General features: G+C 47.6%; 5 protein-coding genes across 6 annotated transcripts; 3 read left to right on the forward strand and 2 right to left on the reverse strand.

The window, feature by feature from the left end:
- Positions 1–1,198: 1,198 nt before the first annotated feature.
- LOC6495772 lies at positions 1,199–7,180 on the forward strand (the record flags this gene model as incomplete). The annotated part of the gene is made up of 3 exons (XM_001959507.3): positions 1,199–4,215; positions 4,283–6,189; positions 6,252–7,180. Coding segments are annotated over 3 exons (5,103 nt in total), but the record flags the coding sequence as incomplete, so codon positions are not given.
- Positions 7,181–7,441: 261 nt separating this feature from the next.
- Positions 7,442–8,281, forward strand: LOC6495773. 2 transcript variants are annotated; one of them, XM_001959508.4, is made up of 2 exons: positions 7,442–7,979; positions 8,050–8,281. In XM_001959508.4, the coding sequence occupies exon 1, from the start codon at positions 7,560–7,562 to the stop codon at positions 7,977–7,979; it is 420 nt and encodes a 139-aa protein (XP_001959544.1). In that variant the 5' UTR covers positions 7,442–7,559; the 3' UTR covers positions 8,050–8,281. The 2 variants fall into 2 exon arrangements, with proteins under 2 accessions (XP_001959544.1, XP_014763488.1); XM_014908002.3 differs by having other exon boundaries at positions 7,444–7,983.
- Positions 8,282–12,546: 4,265 nt separating this feature from the next.
- Positions 12,547–14,417, forward strand: LOC6495775 (zinc finger protein GLIS2 homolog). The gene is made up of 2 exons (XM_001959510.4): positions 12,547–13,406; positions 13,533–14,417. Exons 1-2 carry the CDS (start codon positions 12,994–12,996, stop codon positions 14,284–14,286), a joined length of 1,167 nt encoding a protein of 388 aa, XP_001959546.1. The 5' UTR covers positions 12,547–12,993; the 3' UTR covers positions 14,287–14,417.
- A 140-nt stretch (positions 14,418–14,557) lies between these two features.
- On the reverse strand, positions 14,558–17,762 carry LOC6494855. Its single transcript, XM_001959511.4, has 5 exons — positions 17,341–17,762; positions 17,120–17,277; positions 15,501–17,052; positions 15,302–15,441; positions 14,558–15,240 (listed from the first exon to the last, which is right to left on the reverse strand). The coding sequence occupies exons 1-5, from the start codon at positions 17,406–17,408 to the stop codon at positions 15,065–15,067; spliced, it is 2,094 nt and encodes a 697-aa protein (XP_001959547.1). The 5' UTR covers positions 17,409–17,762; the 3' UTR covers positions 14,558–15,064.
- Positions 17,763–18,318: 556 nt separating this feature from the next.
- LOC6494854 (DCN1-like protein 3) lies at positions 18,319–20,421 on the reverse strand. Its single transcript, XM_001959512.4, has 4 exons — positions 19,494–20,421; positions 19,251–19,388; positions 18,824–19,157; positions 18,319–18,751 (listed from the first exon to the last, which is right to left on the reverse strand). The coding sequence occupies exons 1-4, from the start codon at positions 19,660–19,662 to the stop codon at positions 18,394–18,396; spliced, it is 999 nt and encodes a 332-aa protein (XP_001959548.1). The 5' UTR covers positions 19,663–20,421; the 3' UTR covers positions 18,319–18,393.
- Positions 20,422–20,648: the final 227 nt, after the last annotated feature.

The following is a 20,648-nucleotide window of genomic DNA, read 5'->3' on the forward strand; positions in this document are numbered from 1 at the left end:
TACAATCGCATATTCCCCATCAATTGGGGCAAGTAATATTAGCGAAATAAACCAAAGAATTAGGGAGTGAGTCACTTAACAAAGTCTGCCTTCCAAACTCGCTAATCACTTGTATAGTAGAGTGTACTATATATCTTTGTAGAGTGTGAGACTCCCGGGGTCAAGGGACTTTAATTCGATGGCGCAGAACAGCAGCATCGCACTAGTGCGAGTAGGATAGCACTAGGGAGAGCTCTTGCTCCAAAGCTGAGGCCATAAACCCCCCAACACAAAGAAAGGACACTGACACACAGACGCAATATTCTAGCAATTGGAGGTAGCCCCATCCCACTCTCACTCCCCACTGCAGAGTCTGTGCATGTATGTATGTGTGTGTGAATGCGCGCCAAACAAAGAAAGCTGGGAACAAAGAAGAACAGCAGAGACAGTATCCAAAAGTCGAATCAGTTGGAAAGTAATCAGTTGTGGCTCAGTTAAGTGAAGACTTTGAATACGGTTAGTTGCAAGAGAGAGCCTTGATTTTAAAAAAAATAAAACAAATAAAATAAAAATCAAATTAATTAGTGATGGCAACACTGTTGTAGCCCCCCACACAGACACACATACATGTAGAGATCTACAAAAGTGGAGAGAATTGCAATTGAATTGAGGTGGGGAAGTGAAAAGAGGAGGAAAGCGAGTGAAATAAACTTGAAGGTGTTCGGCGAGGTTATTTCCATTAAGTGCACATTATTTCCAGTTTGCATTGGGCGGGTTATTAGGCAGGTGCTTAGCCTGCTGCTGTAAACAATAACAGGCTGCCAGGCATATTCAGAGACAAACAAACATCCGAGAAGATCAGTCATTCTTTCAGATACAGATACAGATACAAATACAGATCACACTTGGAATTGTAATCAAATTTCTTTTGTATTGCTGTCACAATTGTACGTAAGATAGTTAATTCGTCTGGTCCTAGATCTTTTCGTGTACTCTGTATATATTTTAGTCTTTCCTACTCTTTGCCTACCGCACAGTTGCCTCTTTTTTTTTTATTTATTAAATACTTGCCCCCCCCGACTCCGTCTCCCATTGTTTCAACTCCCTTACTTATCTATATCACTTGTCTCTCTCCCACACACACACACACACATACAGGATTCCCCCACATACGCAAGGCAGCCCCAAGTGTAACGTATCGTGACGGAGAGACCCATAAACCAGGTGTTACCACACAGGACTCTCGACCCACGACTCTTGGCAGCAGGACCAGGCAACCCAGAACAGGACCAGGAAGAAACCAATAGCAGGAGGAGCATCAGAAGCCAATCCCAGCTATCGACAGGATCATATATTGTATCTGTGTGTACGTACGCGTCTGTTTTGTTACATTTGTGTGCGTTTTCGTCCAGTTTCGACCAGTAGAAGAGGAGTACGCGTGAGTGATCTAAGATCAGGACACAACCCAACCGGGGATCAAGGACACCATCAGCTATCACCACATCAGATATCCCCTCTTAGCAAGAGAGGATTCGAATTCGTGCAACTTAACGCACGATACATATTTTCGCCCCCGAGTCGATCAAGAAAATCAATCACCATTCCTCTATCAACGTACGACGCCGCTCCCCTTTTGCACTCTTACGACGACAGTCCGCAGCGTTGGGACCTCACCAACGGGCACCAGGCAGGCGTCATCATAGATCAGTTCCGGGGCGGCAAAGCGATCACCATTGAGGGAGGCACCAGCACCGGTGACACGACGAGCATCGGCGGCGGCAGCGATTTACGACTGGTAATAACGGCCAATCCCGGCGAGATCGAGCGCAATTACGATCAGCCCACGAATCGCGGTGGAGGCGGAGGCGGCGGCGTTATCGGCGTCAGCTGCGGTGGCCAAACCCCACCGACTCCCTCGGTCGGCAAAACCCTGCTGAACACCAGTCCCAATCTCTTGCCGATCACAACAGCGACCGATACATTTAATAATCTCAAGAATTTGGTCAAAATCGACAAGGGATCATCCCCATCATCGGGTTCAAATCAGGGTGGTAGCGGCGGCCATTACCGCAAAAGTTCCAATTCCGGCTCTGGTTATAAGAGTGGCGGAGGCGGTGGCAACGGTGGATCACCATCAATAATAAGCGGAAGCGGCGGCATCAACGAGGGTGTGGGCGGCAGAAACGGTAGCCGATCATCTGGCGGACCAAGCGGACACTTTTCTACTGGCTATAATAAGAATTCCGCCAAAATTCGCCAACACGATAGCGAAGTGAGCCCAAGACCTCGACGATCTTACCAGGGTGATTCGTCGTCGTCGCGTTACTATCAAAAAAATAGTGACATTTTGGGTCAAGGCGGCATCGGCGGTAATACCGACAACGTCTACAACGGCTCCTCCGGCAGATACCAGCAGGACCATCAGCAACAGGGCGGAGGACATCGTGGTAGTCGTGGCAACTATCACTCCAACTCCGATGGCAACTACAATCGTTCATTAAACTCAAACTCCACTATCGGTGGTAGTGGTAGTGGTGGTGGTGGACAAGGTGGATCTGGATTAGGACAAGGATCTGGTGCTGGTTCCGGCAGTGGCAGTGGCAGCAATTATCGCTCCGCCCGAAACTACGAGAACGGCAATGGGAGCAACGGACCGCAGCCACGTTACGGCAGCGGCAACGGGAACAGCGGCAACACCAATAACTCCATTTCTAATTCAATCTCCTCGTCCGTCTACAACGGATCGTCGTCAGCAAATTCAACAGCAGGCAGCAGGCCTCCCCGAAGCAACAATGATGGAGGCGTGAGTGGCAGTGGAAGTGGCGGATATAGCAACAATTACCGCGATAATTACGAAGATTCACCATCACACCAACGCTACACGAATAATAGTCTTGAACGGAACGGATCAGGACCGGGGGTAGGACCGGCGGGAGCGGGAGGACCTCGTGGCAGCGGCGGCGGCGGCTACGGTAGGCCAGAGGCGGATCGTTACGATCGCGGTGCTGTAGGCAATCGTACGCCAGTCCTTCGCAACGGCAATGCCTCCTCGGCTCAGATTTCTGGCTCCAATTCCAATTCTTCGAACATTTCATTGAACTCGGCAGGAGGCGGCACAGTTTCCCACCACCAACAACAACAACAACAACAGCAGCAGCAGCAACAACAGCTACATCAACAGCAGCAGCAGCAGCAACACCATCAGGCACAACAGCAAGCGGGCAAGGCAAGCACTCCGCCACCAGTTACCGGACGTTGGATACCACCATCGCTGCGTCCGCAGCATGGACTCACCCAAAGCGAAAAGAACGACGCTGTTTTCCGACGCGTCCGTGGTATACTGAACAAGCTAACGCCCGAGAAGTTCCAGGAGCTGAGCGATGAACTACTGAAGCTTGACCTCAACTCGATCGTGATTCTGAACGGCGTAATTCTGCTGATATTCGACAAAGCCTTGGACGAGCCAAAGTACTCGTCTATGTATGCACAGCTCTGTAAGCGACTGTCCGAGGAAGCACCGTCATTTGACAAGGAACAACAGCCGAACAATTCGTGCACCTTTTTGAGACTCCTGATCGCCGTTTGTCGCGACAAGTTCAACAATCGATTGAAACGCGACGAGAACGATAATCGGCCACCGCCCGAAAATGAGGCCGACGAGGAGGAGCGACGCCATTTGGCGAAACAACGGATGCTTGGCAATGTCAAGTTTATTGGTGAACTCAACAAGCTGGATATGTTGTCGAAGAATGTGCTGCATCAGTGCATCATGGAGTTATTGGACAAGAAGAAGAAGCGTACCGCCGGTGCGCAGGAGATGTGCGAGGACATGGAATGCCTGGCTCAGTTGCTCAAGACTTGCGGCAAGAACCTGGATTCAGAACAGGGCAAAGAGCTGATGAACCAGTATTTCGAGACACTTGAACGTCGGTCAAAGTCATTTGAATATCCACCAAGGATTCGCTTCATGCTAAAGGATGTCATCGAGCTGCGTCAGAATCATTGGGTGCCGCGCAAGGTGGGCACCACCGAGGGACCCGTCCCCATAAAGCAAATACGCTCGGACGACGACTCGATTATCCGTACCCCTTTCCCCAATCGTGGTCGCGATATGCGCAACAATGATCGTGACTCGGACAGTTGGATGAATCGTTTCCATCTCAATCTGCAGTCTGGCGGCTACAACGACATGTTCAGTGGCCTGAGTGTTACAGGAGCTTCTCCGATTGTCTCACCGTAAGTATCTAGAAGAGATTATAGGTTGGAGCAGATTTATAATCATTATTTTCTGTCTTCCTTACAGGTTCGTCTCCGGTTCGAATCGTGACAGGGATCGCGACAATCGCCAGTACAACAATCGTGGCGATCGCAACCGGGATCGTGATCAGGGTGGCGGCGGTGGTGCCAACTATGGCAGCCGCTACAACAAGCACAACCAGAACGGAGGCAGCGGCGGTGGTGGAGGCTCCTCGAATAACCGGGATCGCGACCGGGACGATTCGCGTAGGAACAACGATCGCGACAGGGATCGCAACGATGGGCAGTACGGGGGTAATCAGTTGCTGGGTAGCAAGGAGTTGGCGCCGAGGTTCAAGCGCAACTTGATCTCCACGAACCAGGATGCGGTGGAGAACTTGCAGATGCGCCCGGCAGCCAACTCCTTGCTCTTCCGAGCGGCCTCCCAGAACCAAAAGTTCCCAGCCACGCTGCCCATATCCACGCCGCCGAACAGCAACAGCAAGGACCAGCAGGCCAAGGACCAGAGCCAGCTATCCAATTCGCATTATCCGTTGCTGGGCACCCCGACCTCTCATCTACTGAATCCGGCACGTCCCTCTTCGACCCCCTCCGCTGAGTATGCCGACAACAGGACTCTGTTGGGTCTGCAGCAGGAGCGCGGCCTGAAGGCCACCTCCTCGTCACCGAACTTTGGCTCGGCATCCGAAAAACTGGGCGAACAAGTGGTGGATGGCCTGGGTGGCAGGAAGGGATCGCAGGATGGCAAGGATCAGGGCAAGAGCGGCTCGGTGGAGAGACCCAGCACCCCGGTAGGAGGCACTGGTGGTGGCAAGCAGCAGAAGAAGGACAAGGGCCCCAGCAAGGAGGAGCTGTCCAAGAAGGCCACCCAGTTCTTCAAGGAGAAGTTCTACTACGAACTGGAGGACGAAATCAAGGAGGATGGTGTACTGGAGGCGGATGCCAAGGAGGACAACGACGAGAAGAAGGAGAACGCCGAGACAGAGGATGCCAAGGCAGCCGATAGTGAAGTGGCTCCAGTTGAAGGCACCGATTCGGAGGCACAGACAGATGCCCCAGCAACGTCATCGCCGTCGTCGTCGGGCACTCCGGATCGGTTCGCCGAGCTGTTGGACGGTTTCCTCGAGCTGAAACTGCCGGAGAAGTCGCTGAAGGATGTGTGCATCAGCCTGTTGATGGAGGTGTTGGACCGTGTGAACGATGTCTACCTGGAGCGTGTCGTGCGCTTCCTACAGACATTGCGCAAACAGTCCAACATCAAGCCGAACGTGATCGTCGAGGTATTCAAGCAGCTCGTCAACAAGATGAACGAACGCGAGGCCCTCAATCCGCGTATTACGTTCCTGGTGGCCACCGTTCTGGCCAAGACTGTGTGCAAGCCGGCTCTGCTCAAGTTGAACGACATCGCCAACTACACGGACAACGGACAGCACTATCCGCTGTTCCTGCTCGTCCTCCAGCAGCTGCACAAGACCATCGGCAAGGAGGCGCTCGAGGAGATGTTCCGCGCCAGCAAGGTCGACCTGATGAACAGTCTGCCGGAAGCTGATCGCACCAAGGAACGTCTGGCCGAGATCCTCGAGGACCGCCAGCTGTCATTCCTCTACCCACTGCTTAAGGTCCAGTCGGAGATGCTGAAGCAGCTGCAGAGCGATCCGAATCCCAACAACTTCTACAAGTGGATCAAGGCCAAGGTGGAGAACAAGTACTACAAGGACCCGGGCTTCATTCAGGCCCTCATGACCGTGGTGGTCAAGTATGTGACCCGAGAAACGACCCTAGCCCCCGGCCTCGATCCCAAGGAGCATCCCGAGAAGTCGGTGACCCTGAAGGAGCAGCAGTTGCTGGAGACCTACAGCCAGATGCTGCAGACCTTCCTCAGCCAGAACGAGCTCCAGCTGATGGCACTCTACGCCCTTCAAGTTTTCTGCTACAGTGAGAATTTCCCCAAAGGTAAGAGCTCAGTTTCTCTCGTTTTGGAAAACCTATTCTAATATATCCTTTCTGTTCACCAGGAATGCTATGCCGTTGGTTCAAATATCTTTACGAATCTGAGATCATCGAGGAGGAGGCGTTCGTCTCGTGGAAGGAGGAGATTTCCGACACATATCCAGGCAAGGGAACCGCTTTGTTCCAAGTAAACGCCTGGCTGACTTGGCTGCAGGAGGCCGAATCCGAGGACGACGAGGATTAGAACCACCAGCCCGCATAACAACAACGCTACATGTTTATCACTTCCAATATTTATTCACAAATCGAAAAATGATTACATGATAAAAAAAAGAAAAAATTACAAAAAAAATATGATAAAGATCAAGTTTGAAATCGCGGTTGCAAATCTTAGTCAAATTATAGTAGAAGAAACATAAAAACAAAAAAAGGAAAACTAAATTAATCAAAATTATTTGATATCCAAGAAATTCAAAGAACTTTAACAATCCTAACGATCAATAAAAAATAAAACGCAATAGACGCATACGTAACGAGAATAACGGTATTTAACCCATTCAGTCCTAACGACATTAACGCAAGCGAAATTAGTAAATTATCATTGACATTTCAAGTAATTAGTGGAATTTCATCTCAATATTTTTGTTTTGTTTTCATTTTAAATATATAACTCAACCGGAACTGATCTTTTAACCGAATATCTCTGAATTATTTTCTCTCTGCCTTCACTTTACAATCTCTCTCTTGTCCATTTACCCGATTGTGTATTTAAATAAGTAGGTCAAATCAAAACGACAACGTATAAATTATATGAATATATAAAAAAAATACAAAAAAACCAACACCAATCGATGCGTGCAGATGGGAGCGAAGAAATCTGATTCTAATTGTGAACAAACTATCGTACATATGTATTTTAACTCGTCAAAACGTAATCATATATAACTCGCCCACATCAAATAGAGCCTTAATAAATGCAACCAACACTGCGAAAGGACCTTTATCTTATTTATTCGCGAATTATACGAATGGAATTTGAATTTGGCGGGTGGGGAAAAGCTCGATGACAACAGTGCTGGTAAACGGAACTGCCAATCGGGGGGGTCAAAACATCTCTTTCTAAAATAAAGTGGGAATTTTAATCTGAAATTAATTATATAAACTCAAATTAATTTTTATTTTATACACAGTCATCAACCCAAGCTTTTAGTTTTTATAAATAATTTATAAATGTTTCCCAATAATTAAATATTGTTTTCCAACACTAATACTATTTCAAGTCAAAATCTGCATTTCATTGTTTACGTTTTAGTTTTTTTATTTTCTGAAGAAAATATAATTTGTTTAGCATTTTTACTCCATATACCAATACAATGGCAGCTGTAGATACCCTGGATTCTAATGTTCCTAAAGATGATGTTTCATCCAAGAAACCGGCAGAGCTTTTTACCTCGCACTACGCCCAAGTGGATGCAGGAACTCTGCAGTTTACTCTACGGGCTTTGAAAATGCCGGGAAGCACTTTGCTGTTCGTGAACTCCAAAGATGAGATGTTGGAGGAACTGGCCTTGGCCATGCCCTCACGTGATCCCGCCTCCAAAGAGACCATAGCAACCACGATATTGGGCGGATACGGTCAGACGGAATCTTCGGTGCTGGCCACCAAGCTGAGCACCCGATATCAGCGTCCGTTCTATGTTAGCCTCAACCTGAAGGTGGACCGCCTGGTGGGACCGCTGTTCGAGAAGGCGCTCATTACCTACATGCGCGACCATCTGGAGCACTTCGTCTGAGTGGGTAATGTGATTGTTTTATTATTAAACCGCAGCACATTCAACATTTATTTATGGTTCACATGCACAGGCCGCGTGGGGGTCACCCGCCGTTGGATGCGCGTCTATTTCGGGGATCGCCACTGGAGGACCCCACGGACACAGCACCTCTACACAGCCTCGCACTCCACTCTGCGATACGCAATCTCCGTTCTCCGATCTCCGCTCAGACGTCATGCGGCGGTCGAGTGAGCGCGAACTTTAAACGTATCGCAGAATCGAAACAACCAAACTTTTGTATAATAAATTTATTGCCTAAGTAAGTTTACAGAGTGCTCTCTCCGTATCAATTATGCCGTGTGCTGTGTGATAGTGCGTTCATTGTAAGAAAGAGCGATGGATTGGGGTACACCCACTGGGGGAGTGATCGCATGCCGCCCGCATGCTGTTCGCGGTTCTCTGGTCCCTGTTCACGGCTCAATCTCGTTCAGCGAATCGACCACAGACCTGAAGGTCGATTGCACCGATCGATTGCCCTCTGCGCCCCTACTAAGTGATTTCCCCGGAATTATTCCAAGTTCTAGTATACCTATATTGATTATATTGCGTTGGTTTGTTTACACAGTGATTGGCATGAAATTTTTACAAACTTTTTGGTTATGGGACAATTTTTAAGTGCCTAAAAATTATGGCAATCGCGGTGATTACATGTGTGGAGGATTATTAAGCAATCATTATCCAATGGGAAAATTTTTTAAGAGCCTAAAAGCAATGGCCTTTGGGTGAATAATCTTAGATTGGAACTAAGGGATATTACATCAAAGGTTTTAGGGTTTATTTATAGGACCTACTAGATAAAAAGTAAGATAGTAGCCTAAGAAGACATACCTCTTTTGTAATTCTTACCTTTTAACAATCTGTTAACTACTTCCGATGTCTCTAGCTTTCTATCTTTCTACTTAACAACCATGTAAAGCCTAAATCCTAACTAAAAATAAATCAAATACTTTATATCCATCTCAACTTAGCACCCACCTTAAGACCTATGCCATTTCCTGCCCAGACTATCGTAAATCTAAAAAGTTTTGATAAGTCCGACGTCTGAATTACCCCCTTCAAGAACGCCAGTCATTTGTATATTAAAAAAAAAGCCCCCAGCGGCTTCTTAAGTTGTTGTTGGATGTTGCCGCCCGCCTGCTTGCCTGGATGGATGTGCCATTGAAACTTTTCCGCCAAACGTGGAACCCAAAAAAAAAAATAGTAAAAAAAAAACCGAAAACAAAATGTGCCTCTCATAATGCCCAGTCTAGACGAGATATTGTCAGGCGTATCAGCAGTGGTAACTGAAACAATAGCATATCGCTCCTAAATAGCAACACCCATCGAACGGTATAAAAATAGAGGCATTGCCGGAAGGTCTGGGGTCTGGGCTCTGGGGTCTGTAGGCTCCCACGAATGTCTGGAATGTTTTTTTTTTGTATTTTTTCACCTATTATTTATTCCCCATACCCATTGCCTGGTTTACCTTTAATAATTTTTCCTCTTTTTGGCGATATCAGACTGTCTGGCGATAAGCCGCGTATAAATAATAGATCCGAGTCTGTAATAAAGTTCCAGGGAGTTCCATGCTTTGGATGCATGCTTATGCCCACATCCTCGCTTGAGAGCCAGAGTGTGATGACTGGTCGGGGGGACATGGACTTTGGATGTCTGTCGGTGGTGGCGGTGTCGGTGCCGGCAACAAAGTAATTAGCCTTTCGCCGTCGATCATATCAGCTCCTCCCAGTGGGTTCCAATTTCTTGTAGATGAGACTCTTTTCCCCCCAGCATTTGCATTCAACATTCGCAATGATAATTTCCCAGTTCAAGCGTACGCCTGCCCACTGCCCACGACCCATTCCCATTCCCATTCGGAATCCAATTCCGATTCCTGAGTAGAAGTTATCTGCCCACCAGGCCACCTTTGCCAGCCATCCAGACCCCTCTGGTTATCGGTCGAGTGTTGTTAATTTGATAGAAATATTGAACATCATCCAGCCGGGCGGGCCTGCACCCTCCATACCGGTTGGATCCAGTTTCTAAGCTCCGATTACTGTCTGTCGCCCAGTTGCGTACGGATTTGTTTTTATTTACGCTGAGATTCGAGCCACGGAAAATTAATAATCACACACGCTCCCGCTCCCCAATACAATTTTTTTTTTTGCAAATTTTATTATAAAAAAAAAAAAAAAAAAGAAATAAAATTAATATATATGACCTTATCTGTGTGGTGGTTTCTGGACTTTAGGAATGTCCGAGGGGGGGAAAAACGGTGTCATGGTTCTGGGAGGCGGAGTATGTGTTTTGTGGGGAGAGGGGAAGAGTCCGGTCCGGCCTTATCAACAGACGCTCGCGCCATACAAAGTTCATATTGGCAACCAGAAAATCCGGATTTTTTCCTCCTCACAACATTGTGGATGGATTTTAATGACCAACAGGCACTTGCCAAACATTAAAATTTAGGTTACGCCAGGGGTCCTTCGGGTTCTATGGTTTGCTCTTTTTTTCTATTTATTTTATTTTTTTTTAATATCATCTGTAGAATCTTAATTCAAGGCCATGCTTTGGAAGATTCCACTGAACTGACCTCGCCATGCGCAACTGTACTCCATGGTCCGAGAGAACACATACTATCTGTGGCCTGATTCCCTATCTATTTATAAATCATGATTCCGAATGGGACAGGATTGGGAAATGGCACTCCAAATGGCAGTGCTAGTCCACCTGTTACACAGCTGATAGGGATCCACAAAAGGGCTTATCACTACCAACTGATGTCATGTATTTTTTTTTTACGTAAGTACCTGGGACCCCACTCAGTGGGATTACATCGAATCGATAGAAACCGGGGGCGAAGGTAGAGCTCCGAGGGAGGTTGCAGATTTGGTTAGGCGGGGTGGCATTCACGAAGGTGGAGCGAAGGTTGCTCCATTTGCTCCGTCAGTGATTCACGGGCCCAGACAGCTCCACCTGATAGCAATGCTGATAACTGATAGCCAAGCCGATAGCCGGTTCTACAATATAATAACCGTCGGGGGAGCAGCCAGCAGCCAGCAGCCACCAGCCAGCACCCAGCAGAGCTTCGGCGCAACTCCCGTTTCCCGTCGGTGCCATTCACGTCATTCCGCAGAAGTTTTCGTGGCCCCCAAATATGGAACGGCGCGACGCTTCCCCCAGTACTAACTACCCACCACATATGTGTGTGTGTGCATGTGGCGGCGTTTGTTGACACGGGCGTGAGATAACCACCTTATCACTCCGGCGCTCCAGACACAGCGCCCACACACAGAGGTTGGAACGTAAAAGCCACCCGAAACTCAAGAATGAAAATCGTGATTCGCAAGGTTACCCCTGCCCACATTTTCTATTTAAATTAATCATTATTCCATGGGGTTTTTTATCAACGATTAAATAATTTGTATTGGCCTAGTACCTGTCATTAAAAGCCACATTCCCCCCTCTGAAGCTGAGTTTTGAGAGAGATCCTCGATCTCACAAGGGGGTCCATCAGAAAAATTTGAAAAATAGGGATCGAAAATTTTTGTCCCAGGTTTTGATGCAGATTGAAGGGGAATTGAACTAGAAATCGATTAAGGTATTCCGCTCAAGGATCGGATGGGAATTGGCCAAGATATTGGCTTGGTTTGGGGCCAAAATGGAAATCCTGGATTTCACAAGGGGGTCCATCAGAAAATTTTGAAAAATAGGGATCGAAAATTTTTGTCCCAGGTTTTGATGCAGATTGAAGGGGAATTGAACTAGAAATCGATTAAGGTATTCCGCTCAAGGATCGGATGGGAATTGGCCAAGATATTGGCTTGGTTTGGGGCCAAAATGGAAATCCTGGATTTCACAAGGGGGTCCATCAGAAAATTTTGTAAAAATAGGGATCGAAAATTTCGTTGCCAGGTTTTGATGCAGATTGGCGGAGAATAGAACTACTAACCGTTTAAGGTATTCCGCTCAAGGATCGGATGGGAATTGGCGGAGTTATGACATATGAATTCCCCAGACGGGCTTCGCCAAGAAACCCCATATCATACGGAGTGGGGTTGGGTGGGTGTGGAGTTATGCGGCAGTTATTGGAAACAATACTATATGTTGTTTGTCTCAAGTTGTCTTATAAACAACCATTAGTCACTAAAATAAGCAAGTTCATAGATTTTGAATCTCAGACCAGGCCGGACAAAGTTTAGAATTCAAACTTTGTTGATATAGGAATTATGTCACTTGGCTGTGTTCTTTAAGTATTTCGTTCATTCTGCAAGTGCCCAATTACAGATGTCGACGTACCTGCTCCACTTAGGGAGCGGTACTGGGGTCTACTGCTGAGGGGGTGGTATGGGGTGGGGTTTCATTGGAACGGAGGGGGGGCTGCAGCGACCAAATGGCGGGGAATTCGCTTCGCGGTACGAAGTGCAAGTCAAGCAGACGGCACCGGGCGATAACGTTTTGCCCCCCAAAGAGCGATCATGTAGGGGCTGGGTGGTGGTTAGCTGGCTGGTGGGTTGGGGGACTGGAGGGCTAGCTTGCTGGTTTCCACTTGTGCGTTGATAACAAAAGACCCAGACCGTCAACCGACGTCCCGCTCTCCGCCAACCCACCGCCACTCCTCCTGGTACGGAGTTTCACTCACGTAGTGTGTGCTTTTGCCCCAAATCCATTTGCCTCAGTAGTTTTTTTTTTTTTTTTTTGTCCGCACTACGCACCTGCTCCAGTCACCCCAACACCCACGTTAGAGTATGTGTGTGTTTTGGTTCCGACCACCGACTACCACCGACCGCCCTCCACCTCACCCGCCCGGGATCCGTCTGCAGCCTTCGGGCCTGATAAGAGCCCCCTGTTCCGTCTGGCGGCCCTTATCAGCGTCCGACTTTCGCATATTACCCGAACCCCTGGAGGCGAGCGGTTCATTCGATCGGCAAACGCGTTAGCGAAACCATTTCAGCCTCGAACGCAAAAAAGAACATTACAATTTAAACCAAAATCTCCCACCATGGATATAGTACAAAAGTCAATCTTCAACAGAGGGATATACGAGCCGCCAGCCGGCTACTATACGCCGTACAACACTCCGCCTTATATAACACCGTATACGGATTCGGGAAACTGGCTACTGGAGCATCAGAATCAACAGCAGCAGATGCAGCACATTCGGTTCCCCACACCGCCCATTACACCGCCGCGCCCCATTGCCGGATACGGTCTTGGCCACTTGGCCAGCTCACCTGTCGCCGATTTGCATCACCGTCGCACACAGTCGGTGATCATGAAGGCCCAACACGGCCAACAGGATGATCTGTGTCCCAGAAGTCCCCTGGAGTCGCAGGACGACAGCAAGTCCTGCAGCAGCGGCAGCGAGTGCGGCACCACCAATGACTTTGTCTGCAATTGGCTCGAATGCGATAGGTAAGGGTCCAAGTATTTTGATTATTTTTAATCTTAAATGATTACATAAAAAATAAATAAAGTATTAAGAAAAAAAATAATAATATACATACATTATTAACTTAAAATTTCCCTTTTTAATTACAGAATTTTTGACACACTGGAGGCCTTGGCCCAGCACGTCACCCAGAGGCATGCGATTGCCTCGCTCACCGATGGTCTCTACTACTGCCGCTGGAGAGGATGCCAACGCAGTGATCGTGGCTTCAATGCCCGCTACAAGATGCTCGTCCATACCCGCACCCACACCAAGGAGAAGCCCCATCGCTGTCATCTGTGCGACAAGTCCTTCTCGCGGGCGGAGAACCTCAAGATCCACATCCGTTCGCACTCCGGGGAGAAGCCGTACAAGTGCAGCTTTGAGGGTTGCCAGAAGGCGTACTCCAACTCCTCGGACCGCTTCAAGCACACGCGCACCCACTCGATGGAGAAGCCCTACATGTGCAAGGTCACTGGCTGCCAGAAGCGCTACACGGATCCCTCGTCGCTTCGCAAGCACGTGAAGACCTTCAAGCACAGCATCCATCTGATCGCCAGCCAGCCCCTGACCCTGCCCAGTGCACCCGCCTGTCTGCTGGAGGCCAGCGGCGAGTCGGCCTTCACCTGCTTGCCCGCTGTCGGCAGCATGGAGTCCACCACGTCCTCCTCCTCATCATCGTCCGCCTCTGCCCGCTACTACATGGATGACTCAAACAATGAGCCGAGTGACTATTCGTTGAAACCCAAACCGGGTGCGGAATATTCGCCGAGCTACTGGCGGCATGGCTACCTGCAGAGCGAGGACTTCTACGTGCAGATGGACGTGGAGTCGCCACTGGACCTTCGCATACACAGAATTTAAGCTGACCTTTGGAAGGGTCACTTCGTCTCTCTCTCTCTCTCTACTTCCCGTCTAGTCATTGTGCTGCTCCAGCACTGGTCACTACTCCTAGATTAATTTTTAACCAGAATAAAGACTGTTTGTATTTGAAAGATAATCGTTTCGTAATGGGAGGCACCACCAATAAATATTTTCCAGGAACTGATGTGAAAGCTATTCGAAATCTAAACAAAGCTATCGGCTCATAAAAACTGTCTCCATGTCGAGTCATTCTTATGAAACACTGTCAGTATTATTTAGGAATTCAGGGGGATACCCCTTTATTTGGAAATTCCTAAGAGAGCGCTGGATTTTTGAAAATATTTATTGTTTAAATGCGCATCTAGACGAGTTTTTTTTCACAACTGTTATTAACAGATTTAATCTTTAGCAGCTTATAGGAATGTTAGTTTATCTATATAACCTTTCGATTTATGTTTCTTTTACAAACAACATGAACAAACAAAATAAATAGCAAAATTATTTCACATTTCAATTAGATAAATACACTTTTAAAGCATATATTGGCTTATATAAAGCTTCATATATAATTATTGGCAACATACTACGTTGAAGGACAAAAACCAAAAAAACGTTTTTTTTTTTTTTTTTTTAAATTATTGTTGCACTTTTACATCGATTAAGGAAACTTATACGTTTTCATTGAATACGGATTAGCTTGGTGGCCCCCCCCCTCCCAGTCAAAAGCTATGCGTTCACCATCTCCCGTCCAGTCACCTCCAGTCCTTAACCGTATCCATTATGCTCTAAAGAATCTTACAACACGTACTATATATTGTCGGCAAATCGGGCACTCGTTTAGCACTTTTCCGCAACTGGTGCAGGTGGCCATGTGGCCGCATTCCAGGAAGACGCACTCAATGGGCGCATCCATGCAGATCTTGCACAGCTCATCGGTGGCAAGTTTCTCCACAGCTGAAGATTATTTAAAGGCATTAGAAAGAATTCTTGGACTACTTGGAATAGAAAAGTCTACCTGGAGTGGATCGCATGGTCTTCCAGAGCCTGCAAACGCGATCTAAGAGCTCCTGCTTTTCGCAGCAGCCTTTGTAGTCCACGCGGTGCAGCATTAGAACCTCCTTGAGCTGTTTTACAGTTAATGCCTCCAAGTCTTTTCTGCAAATGATATAGTTTGGTTGAGTAACTGCTCTTGGTGGCAAGAACCATGTACTTACAAATCCTCAAAGTCTTCCAAGTTTACAAACCGTGAATCAATGCAAGCATTCGGCTCAAAGTCAGAGGGAGCGGCATACACATGGATGCCCTCGTCATCATCCCAGCGAATGTCGTCGTCCTGTGTCGGCGAGAACTCAATGGTCGGCGTAATCGGCATATCCGGTGACCTTCCGCCAGCAGCCACACTAATTCCATCCACACTAAGCGGCGAAACAGCATGACTATCCGCCTCGGATGCATCCAACGACTTGGTGCGTTGTTCGAGGTATGTAAGAAAGTCCTGGAGTTCTCGTTTAATGTCCTCCTCAGACATCTGCGCGTTCTCCAGGTGGCGTCGCATCTTCTCCACATGCCGGCGTATGTTCGTCTTGTTTTTGCCACAACGCTGACAGCTTTGACGATGGCCGTGCACATGGAGGGTCACCTCCGGCTGTTCGGGGAGCGTGGAAAGACCCAGGCCAAGTCCAGTGGGCGCTACTGGAGATTCTTCATCACTGGAATGATGACGGCGATTCAAGTAGCCATCAGAGCGTCGTCGCGTTACTTTCTTGGAGCGTTGCGGAACGGAGGGTTGGGACACAAAATTCGGATTGGCCGGACGCTGCTCGATGTTCACAGTCTGGGTGATTTCACCTTCCACAGCCTCATCTGGCTTATTGCGAACCGTTACCTCCAGAATCTCCTCGGGAGGAGCACTCGGTGTCGGTGTCTCATCATCGTGGACCTCAACCCGATTGACGACCAGCATCTGCCACTGGTCCAGGCAGCTGCTGTTGGTGTCCGTGGTGGCCTTGCTTTCGTCGGATATCCCGCCGATGGCGCCCAACTCCTCGAAACTTGACTGAGAGGAAGCATCGGGTGCGTTTGGAAGAACACGCTCCACTTTTTTGGGCTTATCGGAAGAGTTCGGCTCGTCCGTAGCCTTGGCGCGTACACTAGCATCGGTTCTGAGCTCGCTAAACGTTGCTATAATCTCGTCGTCCGAACACTCACAATCGGACTTGCTATCACGGTTCTCATCGGTCGTTTCAGGGCTGTGATGGGCCCCCTGGGCCTGACTGTTGTTGCTGCCATCGGTATTGCTCGAAGAGGCCTTCGTGGAAGTCGAGGGACTGCTGCTGCTCTGGTTGGCATTGGGACTGCTGCTGCTTTGGTTCGCATTGGCTGTCGGTGTCGGTGTATCGTTGGTAAAAACGTGCAACCGCTCTGAGTTGAAGAAGGTTTGCGATTCGTACGTGAATCCACTACTGTTCCCGGAGCTCGCATATGTTGGTATTTCCCGCGTCGAAACCCGTGGCTGCTCAAAAATATGCGGATTGGGCGATGATCTTCGATTTTCCTGCGGTTTTGCATTAACCTTGCCATCGAATGCGGCAAATGAGTCACTGAGGTTATCGGTCAGGTTGCTGAAGAAGTTTTGGCACGACTGTTTGAGGTTATCTAGAGGATTGGTCTGGCCGCGTCCCGGACTATTGGACGAGGCATTAGAACCACGACCCCGCTCCATTTGGGCCACATGGGCCAACACTAGGCCCACCAGCTCTTCTTTCTCTAAAAATGGGAGGGAAATATGTATATGCTTTAAGGATGAAAGTGGAAGTTTGTGGCAAAAACTCACCCAAACATCCTTCCGTGGAGATGTGCTTGGACTGCAAATAAAATATCAAATCTTTGGGCTTCAGTTTCAGCAGATCCGTGCGCAAAAGTGGACGCTGGGCGAACACTGAGCAGCGTTGGCACCGCCTGGCCGCAATGCAGTTGGCACAGTAATAGCGTCTAAAAGGAAAAAACCAAAAATTAGGGGATCCCCAGAATTTGGACTTTCAGATTCATACTCACTTGCAGTCATAGCAAGCGCGCTTGCGACGAAACACTGTGAACTCCACTCCGCAGCTCTCGCACGGCATGATTGAAATCCGGATGGGACCTGCCCTGCTTCAATCGACCGAGCCCTTATCCTTGCCCTTGCTGGCTGCCTTGGATTACCTCGTCTCTTGCTCCCGCTCCTGTTCCTTTCTGCTCACGCCCACTGTGCTGGCATTGCGTTTGTTTTTCAATGTCAACGTCGTGAATCACTGGATGCGACACGCTTTGCAGCCTGCTATCATTTCCACCTCGTGGGGGATTCAGCTACCTGGTCAGGTAGTCCAATTTAATATTACGTATTCGCCGTTTGCAAGGCTCGCAATGATTTTTATAATTTTTATCAGACAATATAGCAATACAGCAACAACAATAATGATGGCAACGGTACGATAGACAAATCCCCTGAGTGCGATATATTTATCGATAACTTTTACTATTACCACAACCCGCGCAATTTAAAGAAAATAATTACCAAAAGCCCATTAAGCCAGTTTCCTTTTCTCATTTAGTTGGTTTTATTAAATTCACATCCACTACTTACAATTAAGTATGTAATGTAATTGTATGCATTTAAATAGTTAAGTGCCGTAAAATGTTGCAATCTGGTTTAAAATAATACATCAATTAGTTGCTAAATATTATACGATCCGCATTCTGCTCCGCCTTAAAGTCGTTTAGTTATATACACATGTGGTTACCAATGATTGAGCTTTTTCCGAAATTCTTGTCTATAAGTCTTTAATTACATAAACAAATGCGTCCATTGCTCCGATTGGCCAGGATGATCTTCCAGCCGGTCTCAAAATATCCGCTGGCCGTTTTGGCAGTTGGAAGTCCTCAAGCAGCGCCAGCACCGCATCGTTCGTTTTCTGTGGCCACTTTACTCTTTTTAGGGGGGAAAAATAAAACCTAAGCAGCAGCATCAGCAAGAGAGCGAGTAAACAGTGAAAGTGAAAAATATACAATTTTTTAATTTCTATTGGCGAGTTGAACGTTGCTTGGCCCTAAAGACTGAAGGCGGCTATACTACGACACCAGACGGGTATTATCGGTCTTGACACGGCTCTGTAGCGGATCGTCGTTGTTGTTGTCATCGTCATGTATGCCAGCCGACTCCAGTGCCCTGCTCTTCTCATAATCGACAAAGTCATCGAACAGACTGGGCCAAGCCTCCGTGTCGTCATAATTTTGTATATCACATTGTTCCGTAAAGTTGAGGTACATGTTCCATGTATCCTTCGGTATGCGGCGTATATTCGGATGCTTTTCGAGGAAGTGTATCCAGTTGGAGAAGAGATCAGGTGTTTGTACAGTGAACACTAGTTTCCACAGGTCAATGGCAATTTCCAGCGAGAGCACGCGCTGATCTGGCTCCAGGCCAAACCTATAATTTCAATAAAAATATATTCCATTTATTCAGTTAATTAGGAAAATGGGAATAGAAAAGAAAACCCACCGAAAGGTGAAGCGATACAGTTGCTTGAACATCTCAGCATCCGCCTTCAGCATTTCAATTGTCTGCTCGAGTCGTAACCGGATGCTGGCGATATTATCCGCCCGCATCTTATGAAGACCATCGATAAACTCCGTCTTGGTGAAACGGCACATTTGAGAGGCATCCAGACACCAGGCCAGCACCAGAATGGCGAACTCATCCGGCTGGTAATTGAGGTCATTGCACAGGCGTTCGATGCCGTCCGTGAGTATCATATCTTCATCGTCCGGATCTTTGTACACATCGAATAGGTTGTTCAGGGTCTGTTTCGACACCTCCATGGACTCCTTGACAGCTGTTTTGTTTGTTGTTGTTTTTTTTTATGTTAAAAGACAGGAAATTAGGTCAGAAAGTTCTTATCACTCGGGCTTACTGCCGACTGACTCACCAGTTGTTATGATATCGCTCATGGTAGGTGCACTGCCATTTAGCAAACCCAAAGACTTAAAACTATTACGCTTAGTATCACAATTGTTTGCTTTTGCTGGCTTGAGTGGAGTTCGGCTAGAGAGTAGTTCATCGGTTTCTGCGAAAGATGAGAAATCAAAAAAAAAAAATGGAATTATTTGACAGATCACATGGGTTGCTGTATGTGGAAAATGGGGGGTAGGGGGAGAAGAATATTACTAACCACGCGGTACACAGCGCTCGTTCGCATTGGAATTGTTACCAACAGAGTCGTAGCAGTTAGCTAGACTGGTGGCCACCGGGCAGGCGTTCGAGTTGGAATTTGGGGACGCGGCGTTGGGAGGCAACGTTTGTTCGGCGGCAGACTGGAAGCATTTCAGGCAATTGCCCATAGTGCGGGCAGGGTATGGCAACTGTCACCTGGCCACCTGGCCACTGCCACTGCCAGGAGCTCCTCCTCTTACTCCAACACCACCTTCCTCCTTCTCTAGGCCTCCGGACTCTGTGTCCTAGCAGGAGATTGCGCGTTGACTTCCAGGTTTCTCTGATTTTGGGATGATGATGAAATTTGGAGTCCTAGAGTGATTGACACTTTTTGTTTAATTTTGTAATTGCTGCGTGGTGCGGGCGGGGTTTTTTTTTTGTGTTTTTGTTGTATTTGAGATGTGGTGCTATGACTGCTACTGGGACTATTGGCTCTTTCTGGGCATTGGCACTCTGGTTTTTGTTCCCGTTCCCGTTCCAGTCACCGTTCCGTACGATTCACGTATGGAGCATATGGTAGGACTTCTGGTAATTCCGATTCTTTGTTGTTGCTACTGCGTTTGCTGTTGTTATTTTGGTGCCTCCTACGCAAACGCACACTAATATACATATACATATACTGGCCCGTACACAATTGCAGCAACTGCAGCAATCACACTACCAAAATTCGTGCTTTTTTCACATTTTACTCTGTCCTTCGACCTGCGAGCCAACTTAAACGTAACACGAATCACCACATTTCCGCTATTTTACTTAGATATTGTGCGTTTTTCAGGGTTTTTCTCTTGCTTTTCCACTTGTTTTCTCTGCATTTGCGCCAGACGACCAGGGTCGGACGAAACTTAGGGATAACACTTGCCTAGAGATGTGACTTTCCTAGCGATGCACAAGGTTACATAGAAATTATTCGATAAATCGATAACTTGTGGAACCATTTGGGGCAAGATGGTGGGGCAAGGTGTGACAAGGGGGGCCCAAAGAGAGCCAACCAGCCAGATCAGCATTTTCTTTTTCATAAAAGCTGAATGGTTCAGAGTTTTTTTTAATTCTTAGGATTAAAAAAAAAATAAAAAGTTTAAGCTACTTAAATATGAAAACTTCAAATATTTTTTAG

Source organism: Drosophila ananassae, chromosome 3L, assembly GCF_017639315.1.
Source record: "Drosophila ananassae strain 14024-0371.13 chromosome 3L, ASM1763931v2, whole genome shotgun sequence".
NCBI classification, from domain to species: Eukaryota; Metazoa; Arthropoda; class Insecta; order Diptera; family Drosophilidae; genus Drosophila; species Drosophila ananassae.